This window comes from Typopeltis vanoorti, chromosome 3 (genome assembly GCF_054136105.1).
Source record: "Typopeltis vanoorti isolate ZY-2024b chromosome 3, IOZ_Tvanoo_1.0, whole genome shotgun sequence".
Taxonomy (NCBI): Eukaryota; Metazoa; Arthropoda; class Arachnida; order Uropygi; family Thelyphonidae; genus Typopeltis; species Typopeltis vanoorti.
Window position 1 is genome coordinate 404,258 of NC_143551.1, and position 11,277 is coordinate 415,534.

General features: G+C 34.0%; 1 protein-coding gene across 1 annotated transcript in view; it reads right to left on the reverse strand.

Annotated features, from left to right (window-relative positions):
• Window positions 1–11,030, reverse strand: part of LOC150107855 (uncharacterized) — a 271,308-nt gene extending 260,278 nt beyond the window's left edge. The window contains exon 1 of the mRNA XM_090415381.1: window positions 10,808–11,030. Coding sequence (XP_090271507.1) covers window positions 10,808–10,892 — 85 coding nt within the window. The 5' untranslated portion in view covers window positions 10,893–11,030. The remainder of the gene's footprint in view (window positions 1–10,807) is intronic.
• Between the last annotated feature and the right edge of the window lie 247 nt (window positions 11,031–11,277).

Below are 11,277 nucleotides of genomic sequence, written 5' to 3' on the forward strand. Positions count from 1 at the left end.
TATTGCTTCAGTCCTGAAAATATTTCAATATAACCAAGTGGAAAAAATTCCAAAATTAGTTTTGTTTTTGTGTTATTCTGATATGTTTAGTTTATATCTGTTGTTTGTATTTTGCTATATTGGAATTTTTTAGTTTTATATACTTCACATAATAAATTACCAACCCTACTAGTCCTATTGTATGGAAGTGAAACGTGGACAATAAAACAAAAAGACAAAGATAAACAGCTGAAATTAAATTAATAAGAAAACTGCAAAGTATACTATATTTTATTGCAAAAGAAATTATGAAAGAACTAAACCAGGAATCAGTAAAAAATAAAGAAAGAAATATAAACATAAATGGATGGAACATATTGAAAGAATGAAAACAGAAAGATTATAAAAACAAGTATTGAATTACAAACCATTAGAAAAAAAAGAAAACCAGGATGTCTTCTAAAGAGATTCAACAATGACTTCTGAGGTCAGAAACAGGCCGGTGTAGGCCTAAATCCATGAAAAGTATGATGATCACAAATTATATAGGAATAATAAATCAAGAAACATATCTCTACCCTTTTTAATATCTGTATAATCCAAGATGGTTATGTTACATTCTATAAATGTAGCTACAGTGTTGAGTGCAAAGCAGAAAACAAATATCTTGAAGTGTTTACTATGTTATTTATCATTTCTTTACATGTGGATATTATGTTATGGATGATATTTGCTCCTGAGTATTTGATTTGAATACCAGGCCTTCACAAAAATGCTCATCCACTCACCATGGTGAACACATTTTGCTGGCTGGTGAGCAGCTACAGAATGAAAAAATTTAATATTTTTTATTTAATAAAAATAAATAATTTTTTCAGGCACAGTACAGCACTATTTATTTATTCTGTGGAACTCCTGTTGACTTATTCAGGCATATTAATAAAACTGGTCTTCAGCAAGTAATTTTTTCATGGCAAGTAGGGTTTTGCATAATTCGTGAAGCCTTAATTAATACTTTTTTAGGACAACCACACATATGAATGATTATAGAACCTATAACTCTACAGCGCAATGCAATGTGTGTGACCAAGAGATAAAGAAGAAAATGTAACCTGTTGATATATATATGTAGGAGCAGCTGTGCATACACACTGCGGAACTGCAGCACCCCAAATTTTTCTCAATATATAAATATATTTATTAATTTATTTATATCTGCTTGTAATATTTAATTTTATCATCAACAATCCTATACAATTCTCTTATTTTTGTATAAAAAATAATAAAAATCCATCTTCTAGCAGTTAGGAGGGCGAGGGACGCTAGCAGTACTGTGTTTATCACAGTGTCATACAGGAGTGAATGCTGGTCTTGAAATTCACGCTTCCTCTTGTTATCATTCAGGGAATGACAGGTGTGATTGAAGTCTGATTAGCAGAATAATGAATTACTGACCATTTAAAACTATGTACAGGTAATCCTCGTATAACGCAGATGTTAGGGTCTGCAGAAATACCGCATTATATAAATCGCATTATGCGAGTTTCAGATCACATAGAAAAAGTAGAGTTATGTTCCGAAATTGTTTTTTTTTTTTAAATTATATAAACAACAATGACATATCCAACAAAAAAATATATTTTTATTTAATTCAGGTAATTCATGTAAGTTAAGAAACAAACTATGAAACAAATACATAGTATAAAAGTATAGAAATTACAAATTGTACATAACTTCATTGCACATAATGCATAAATGTTTTAGGCAAAATAAAATAATGCATATTTTAATCTTTCATAGCATGAGGATTTGAAGAGTGGTTAATAAACACAAGTTTTGTCATGTAATCACCTGATGCATTACTACAAAACAGTAGAGTAATTCTATCTTTGGAAACTTTGAATCCAGGAGCTGATTTTTCATTTTTTGAAACATTTTTGCACTTTTTTCCAATATAACCCGGATTCATCTGTATTGAACACCTGGTCTGCACTATAAATGTTTATAAACTTTCAGATTTTTTTGTTTAATAAGATTTCCATCCATAGGAAATTTTCTTTTGAGGTGCAATTTTCTATCAAAATCATTAGAGATTTCTCCATTTTTCCATTAGAATATCGCATACACGAACAATGCGCTTTGCACTTATCGTTGACCCAGCAATAAACACTTTCTCGATTTTTATGTTCATTTTGTTTGATTGTTCAAATTGTCGATTCATTTAAATTCAAAGTCCCTGCAAACAGTCCTGGCTTTTCTCCATTTTTCAACCAATCTAAGATTTTGAATATTTTTCTTCGAGGGAAAAATTAATTTTGTTTTCAATGCTGGTTTTCCCATTCGTTGCAGTTTGTAGCCATTACTATAAAAATAATTTTTTTTTTTTACACAAACAAGCAAGCATTACATATTGTATGTAGAAAATATTGATATGAACACACTTATGATTTTTAATGCACTTTCCTGGCTGAAACGAGAACAATTTTCAACAATAAACATTTTATACAGTAAACGATTGAGGTATATGCGTGCTAAAGGGTATTTCCTCTAATATAAATTCGCTACTCATAATTATATGCAGGATACAGGCTGACACAAATTTAAGGAAGATAAAATTTGATTTTTAAGTCGCGCAGTGAAAAACATATGAAAAGATAAAGGTTACTACAATTTGTAGACCGCGTTTTTATTGGAACCATATTGTATAAGTACTACTGCGTTCAACAAGGGTAACTACAATTTTAGATCGCATTATATCGAAACCACATTGTATAAGTATCGCGTTATATGAGGGATACCTGTATTTAGAAATTTATGTATATTTAATCATATGAATACATTTATTTTACAAATGATATTCTATCTTTTTCAATTTAGTAACTTGAATACAAATTCTACCTTACAGTTCTTTATGAACTGGTCAATAACATCTTCATAAAAAGCTGGCTGTAACTTAATTTTCCCAAGCAACATGCACACTTGTAAAGGCTGGCTGAAGCTCACTGGCTAGAGCTACTTTGACTGCGTATGGCCCGTGTTTAAGTAACAGGGTGAGATGACATGGAGGGAGCGGAAATGGCTATGTGTGTGCATGAAATCACAGTGCTAAAGCGAGGATATGGATGTTCGCACAACCAAGCATCGGCCTTCGATACACAACACAAAGCTCAATTATTGCCGTGCAAGCTCAAATTGTCTTCTCTACAAAAATAAAGGCCTAAATGGAATGCTTATAAATGCATGCATTTATTATAACAAATAAATATTACTTCTTTCTCAATTAATGAGCTTGCACAGCAAGCATAGCAAACATGGAGAATTCGCCACTGGTGACATATTGCTACGCGCACAAGCATATGCACGTCACATTGAGATGTGAGCTATTGGCGTAATGCGGAACTGTCCGTCATGCAGTTCCACTGTTGTTTATATGCAGTTTGCTTCAGTAGTGGAGTGTTCATAGTGCTTATCTTGTTTACTCCGTCTCTTAAATATTTGAACATTACATTTAAAGATATAACATTTGTTATAGTTTTTATTTAAAAACATTATTGGGGTTATGATAATCGATTTTATTTTTAAGTAATTTTGAATTATACTAAACTATAATTTTATCGATAATAAACATTTTTCATGTTTATTTTTTTTTTAAATTTTTACCATAATTTTGATATTTTATCCAAATACGTATATACTGCTTAAATTAAGGGGATATTAAATCCCGCATAGTTTTAAAACCGAATAAGAAACTCAAAGATAGGAATCAGAGAGTTTCTTGCCGAATATAATAAACTATAAAGTATCGGCGACACTAGCGTAAGCCAATGCAAGTGATCCTAGTATGCAGTACAATACCGGGCAACTTGTTGCAAAGGTGGAGGAAGTTCAGATTGCTATTCTTAGGTATTTTCCATAATGTAAAAACACATTTCCTAGGAAATGTATGCTGTTATTACATTATGGAGGGAGGTCACTACCCAGACCGGTTTCAGCCTTTTTTGAGGCTTCATCAGTGAGTAGCTAGACCTAATACCAAAGTGTATAGCGAAAAGAACTTATGTACTCTGCGAACGAGTTTTCCAAACAGGTGCAACCATTAAGTTACTTAAGTATAAAGAGTTACTAATAAGCTTCATTTCGGCAATGAAAACATTTTAAATTAAGGGGATATTAAATCCCGCATAGTTTTAAAACCGAATAAGAAACTCAAAGATAGGAATCAGAGAGTTTCTTGCCGAATATAATAAACTATAAAGTATCGGCGACACTAGCGTAAGCCAATGCAAGTGATCCTAGTACGTAGTACAATACCGGGCAACTCGTTGCAAAGGTGGAGGAAGTTCAGATCGCTATTCTTAGGTATTTTCCATAATGTAAAAACACATTTCCTAGGAAATGTATGCTGTTATTACATTATGGAGGGAGGTCACTACCCAGACCGGTTTCATACCTAAGAATACTACCCATACCTAAGAATAGCGATCTGAACTTCCTCCACCTTTGCAACGAGTTGCCCTGTATTGTACTACATACTAGGGTCACTTGCATTGGCTTACGCTAGTGTCGCCGATACTTTATAGTTTACTATATTCAGCAAGAAACTCTCTGATTCCGATCTTTGAGTTTCTTATTCAGTTTTAAAACTATGCGGGATTTAATATCCCCTTAATTTAAGTAATGTTTTCATTGCCGAAATGAAGCTTATTAGCTCTTTATACTTAAGTACGTATATACTGTATTTACAGTGTATGTATACTTCGAAAGTTGCATCACCCCCATGATTTCAAGCCATGAACCGCCACTATATATGTGTTTCTTAAAGAATGTGAAATTGTACTCAGTGAGAAAAACAGTATGGTGGACTGTTCCAGAGAACACAAGTGGATAGAATGAAGAAAGATGATGAAAATTTTGTTCAATATGTTTAAAGCTGGTCAGTATATGGGTGTTGGCCAGTGGATCTCAAGTTCTTATGTGGTTAGAAGAAAGCAGAGAATGGTAGCAGCAAATTCAGAGGAGCAATATCCATAAAAGTACCTATAGAAAAGGAACAGCACAGAAACCTGTGGAAGGAGTCAGTAAGAAAAGAATAACACTGGCCAACAAAAAAAAAATTTTTTCTGCTGATTATGATCTGACACTTGTTTTTTACTAATTTGGGTGCGCTGATTTCAAATATCAAACCCGTTTTTCTCTATCACGTCAGGTTTTTCCTCTATGTGATTTTCTTTTTGCTAATTTGTAAGTTTTTGATAGCTTTAAGAAGGCAGTACTATTTAGAGGATCAAAAAAATCGATTTTTTAATATTATTTTCTGAAAGTATGTACTTTTAAAAATCTGTTCCTAACTTTTTATCAAGAAATTCAAAAATTTCCCGAAGGTATAGCCTATTATTCAAAGCAGTGTGCAGATCAGAATCAGAGCGCTCACCACTCTCGCTTGTTAGTAAAGGAGTAAATGCGTAAGAACCTGCAACAGCACGTACTGGAGGTTTGAATGGGAGAGAGAGGCCGATAACCGACCTAATACATTTAGGTGATGAAAAGTAGGCAATGACAACTGCCTAAAACAAATGAATGCTATATGCGTCATAGCAGACAAAGAACGATCGAAATCAGTCAATTGTTGATCGATCGTGAAAGTATGATGAGTGCTTATAACATTTCAATAAAGTCTGTTTTTTTTTTTTGTCTTGTTAATTGCATGTTAGTCGGCAGTGAAGAAAATACATCATGTCTACTACTCAAAAATGTGTCAATAGTGTAGATTCCTTCTGCTACATTTGTGGCAGCTTTACTGTTCGCAGTCAAAGGACAAATATCACTGATTTCGTTAAGAAAGTGTACTTTGCATAACTTTGATGTAAAACTGCAGATCAGGACAATTCATGGGCTCCAAATAAAGTGTGTAAGTCATGTGTAGAAAATTTACGACAGTGGAGCAAGGGAAAACGCCAAAAATTAGCTTTTGGCATTCCAATGATTTGGCGTGATCCGAAAAATCACGTAGATGATTGCTATTTTTGTTTAGTTCAGACTTCTGGTTATAATAAGAATAAGAAAAAAATTGTGTATCCAAATCTCGACTCAGCAATTCGGCCAGTTGCTCATTCCAATGAAATAGCCGTGCCAATTTATAAAGGACTTCCTTTACTTGAGAACAAGCATGATTGAGATATGCCAGATGTACTTGAGGAGCAAGACCCGGATGTTGATTTAGACAATGAAAATTTAATTTCTAGTTCTGGACCGCAACGTTTTACTCAAGCGAAATTGAATGACTTAGTAAGAGATTTGGGCCTATCAAAGGAATCATCGGAATTGTTAGCTTCAAGATTAAATTAAAAAAACTTACTGGAGCAAGATACGAAGATAACTTTTTATCGCAGCAGGGAAAGTAATCTTGTATAATATTTTAAACACGAGTGTGGGTTTATTTACTGTAACAATGTGTCAGGTTTACTAACTGAAATGAGTGTTGTACAATATCATACAAATGAGTGGCATTTATTTATCGACAGTTCAAGCAGGTCTCAAGTGTGTCTTACTACACAATGGCAATGTATATGGCTCAATTCCTATTGGCTATTCGGTCCACTTAAAGGAAACATATGAGGACATTAAAAAGGTTCTGAAGTTATTAAAATATACAGACCATAACTGGATCATTTGTGTGGATCTTAAAATTGTGAACTTTTTACTTGGCTTTCAAAGAGGATATACAAAATTTCCGTGTTTTCTATGCTTCTGGGATAGTCGAGCTAGAAACCAACACTGGAGTCAGAAACATTGGCCTCTTAGTATATCCTTAAATGTTGGAGAACAGAATGTTATAAATCAACCTTTAATCGACAGAGAAAAAATCATTTTTCTCTGTCAATTGCCAAAACAGAACACACAGCAGAAATTGCTACAAACAAAAAATTATTCCCTGAAACTCATGTGTAAGTAAAATTGTTATTTTTTTATAAATATTCTTGTAATTTTTAATGAATATTGTTAAGTATGATAATCTTATAATTTTGTTTGCTCTCACTGGGATAAAGGATTAAACTAAATTTATCATATATCTTCGGGAATTTTTCGAATTTCTTGATAAAAGATTAGGAACAGATTTTTAAAAGTACATACTTTCAGAAAATAATATTAAAAAATCGATTTTTTTTTGATCCTCTAAATAGTACTGCCTCCTTAAAACTATCAAAAACTTACAAATTAGCAAAAAGAAAATGCCATAGAGAAAAAACCTGACGTGATAGAGAAAAATGGGTTTGATATTTGAAATCAGCGCACCCAAATTAGTAAAAAACAAGTCTTATATAAAATCAGCAAAAATTGTGTAGGACTGTGTAATCAATTAAGTGGGTTGTCCTATTCTAAATATCAAGAATTCTTCATGAGGTCTTGGGTCCTCCACCCCAAATGTGGGAACAATACGTCAAGGTTGGTCAGATCTAAGACTTATAAAGTGTTAGAACTTGAGAGAAGAGAAGTAATGTTTAAAATGGGAAAAGAGCAAGCGTTTTAGAGGCTGATGAGGATATATAATATGTTCATGACAGGAAAGACTGGATGTGACAGTCTACACAAGAAGAGGAAGTCAAATTAATAAAATTTAAAACGATTAACAAACAAAGCATTTACAACCAACTCGGGCAACCCATTCCATTCATTCTACTCTACTTAGGGATGACTTCTGGTTCCACTCCCTCTAATCAAGTTCTGAAACATTTCTCCTGCATCCTCCCTCCCTTCTTTTTCTCTCTCAAACAATTTTCGCAATTAAAAACTCTCAACCTATTCTCATAGAGAATATTTCACTGACTACTCACCATCTTGGTCACTCACCTTCGGATCCTTTTGACTTCCTCATCTCCAAGAAACCCAGGTGAGCAGAACTGGAAATGGTAATCTAAATCTGGTCATATCCAGGCTTTATCAACAGGAATGATAACCCCCCCCCTTATCTCTACTTGTTAGAGTTCTTTAGTAACCAAGTAATCCTGTGAGCGACCCTGGCTACTTATGCCTTCTAAACGTCAACTCTCTATCTACTACTACCTCCAAATTTCTGGCTTCAATTTCTTGCAGTACGGTTCCCTCAATGTGGTACAAAAGCTTGTAATCTTTGCATCCCAAAAGACATAACTTTACACTTTTCCACACTAAATTGACATCCATTATGTTTTGCCTACTGTCAGCCTATTCAAATCATCATACAAGCTCTCCAACATCGCCTTGCTTCACTATTACTCAACCTAGTTTTAAATTATAAGCAAGTAACTGAATATTTCCTTTTAGCTTATTTCCTTTATCATTTATGTACAAATTAAACACCAGTGGTCCAAGCACACAGCGCTGCAACACATCACTAGTCACCTGCCTTCTTATGAATTTTTTTTCTCCCTTTTATTCGCATCACCATTTCATATCCAACTTAGATCCTCCTTTATACAAAAAAATTATAGTCTTCTCTTTCCACTTTCTTGGAACCTTTGCCAGAGATGACAATTAAACAGCTTAGTCAAAGGCATCACCAATTGCCCTGCACATTCTCTTAAAATGCAAGCTGATATCTCATCCAATCCTACAGCAATATTTGCATTCAGATTCTGCAATATCTTAGTACCTCCAATTCATCAACCTTTGTTCTCATTTCTCACATAAGTCCCTCATAACAATATCTTCACCTGAATGATATATCCTTGCAAAATGATCACTCAGTACCTCAACAATTTTGTATGTCTATGTTACCTCTCTACTATCTGAACTCATTAAAGTTACTCATCTAAAGTCATTCATCCTCCTACTTACCACATAATAAAAAAAAACTTAGGGATTTCTTTTTATCTATTTGGCTAATTTCTTCTCATAATCTGATTTTGTCTTGCTTGCCATGCTGATTATCATTCCTGGTGATCTGTATACTATTCATGAGTTAGCTGGTTACTATGTCATTATTCATCCATCTAAGAGTTACATGGAGGAATAATGACACTATTAATCCATGTAACTCTTACTCAATTGCCCTCCTAACCTTGGATACGCTATGTAATATTGCTTCCAGAATTTTATGTCATTTTACTGCTTTAACTTCCCTCCTAAGTGTATGATAATTATCTGCCTTATACTTCCACATATATCATTTTCTTAATTGGAATTTCCACATGTTTTGCTTGATCACATGATCACTTACCCCAATTGGAGGCAATCTAACCACCTTAGTAATGGAGAAGTCTTCTGACCTATAACAAGACCCAACACTCTCACATCCCGAGTCCCGTCCGTCACATTCTGCTTCAAGCAATTATCTCTCACCACTTTCTCTGGTAACTATTGCACTCACTATTCATAAATTCCATTTCCTACTTGCCGCATGATCTTTCTTCCTTCCAATCCACGTCTCCAAAGTTGAAGTACACCAGCCATAATAATTACTCAACTTTCACTCATATAATCTGACAATGCATGTCTTTCACATTATCCCTGGCCCTATACCAGTAACAATTTTATATTTTGTGTTATTGACCTTGATCTCACATCAGACTTCCTCAAATTAACAATCACCCTCCCACTATCTCCTATTCTTTTAACTAGAATTCATCCATTATCATCCACAGGATCCCTTCCCCATCCCATAACATACTAAGTTAGGTGGCTTTCATTTGTTGAGCTATCAAGAGGCGGCTTTCATATACTTTGTACCTAAAGGTGGACCAAAAAATATAAAATTTCAGATTACAAATAAAGAATTAACAGGTAGTGATTGGGTTTCCCTGTATTTCATACATTACGGGGTATCTGCTAACCATAATTTTTCAGGTACCCTCTGAAGTCTAACCTCAACAACAGCAATCATAATGCAACACTTGATCTTAGTTTGGAATTATTATTACTATTATGGTGGCACTTTTATGGAGCCCAAAACTAATTCTGGAAGGTTTACTTGACACACAAGTAAATCAACATACAACATATTTGCAATGAAAACCTAAAAGGAAACTCTCAGGAATAATCAATCATGCTCACACAATGCCAGTCATAAACTCCTTAAATTCATGAACTAAAGATGCATTCATTACTCATAAAAAGAAAAATCTCATTCTGCTTTTCACCAAACTCTTGTTCAACCTGGATGAATAACCTCTTGGTCTTTCCCTTCCTACCTTATTTTGAAAAAGTCCTCCTATATCTAACCTATAACATCTCACTAATTTATATATCATGCATATCAGAGCTGGCTTAGTCGGCAGAGTGGTTGTCAATTGGAACCTGCCGCCAATTGACTGCGGGTTCGAATCCAGCCATTGTGAATGTCTGTGATGTGGAAACGCCACCTGTGACTCTAGAACTTCATCAAGTGGAAGGCTTCACTCCCAAAACTCTGAGGTATGGGATTCTCCAATGACGTCAGATTTGAAAAACTAAAGAAAGTAACTCATATATCGCCCCTCGTCAGCAAAACTGACATCCCAAAGTCCTGAATTTATCTCAGAAATGCTCAAATGAACTTTTTTGTATGTATTCGTGGCTCTTAAACCTAGGATGCCAAATATGCGCATAATACTCCAATAAGACTTGAAATTTTCTTATCGGAAATAATACTCTGATTTACGCTCGATCAGTAATTTCTATCCAATCAAATCAACCTGATCTTAGCCTGACTTCAGAACTGTTTAAAATATTTCACGAAATTTACAATATTGTTCAAATTTCAAATTCGCCGGAAACAGGATCAACGTCACGAGATAAATAGCAATCTCTAAGAGAAGCGTGGAAAGGCAAAAGCATAAAACAATTAATTTGATAACGGAAGAGGCAAACTTACCGAAAAGGATATTTGAAAATGTCTTAGCAAGTCCTTTGGACATATCATAAATATACAGTTGAACCTCATGACTTGTTTCAGACATTATATAGGAAATACCTGGAAAAACAATTAATTTTCAAATTCCTTATGATTACAAGTATTACGTCAAAATCGCTTAATCCCAGCACTATCTGATAACATTTATACCAGCAGACAACATTACAACCCCAACAAACCAGGTTTAAATTTTGCTAGTCATTAAATGCGCGCCCTCTGTGAATGAAAAAAAACATAATATGTACGATATGTTCACAACAAAATGAGAAACGACAAAGAACTGAATCAAATAGACAAGAACGTAACGAAAATCAGGTAGGTAAAGTTTATTGTAAAAAGGAGAAGGATAATTTTCTGTATGGCTACTCTATCATAAAAAATGCCGTGGATGAGCGGGTTATAAAAACCAAGATGATAACGATATAGGGGAG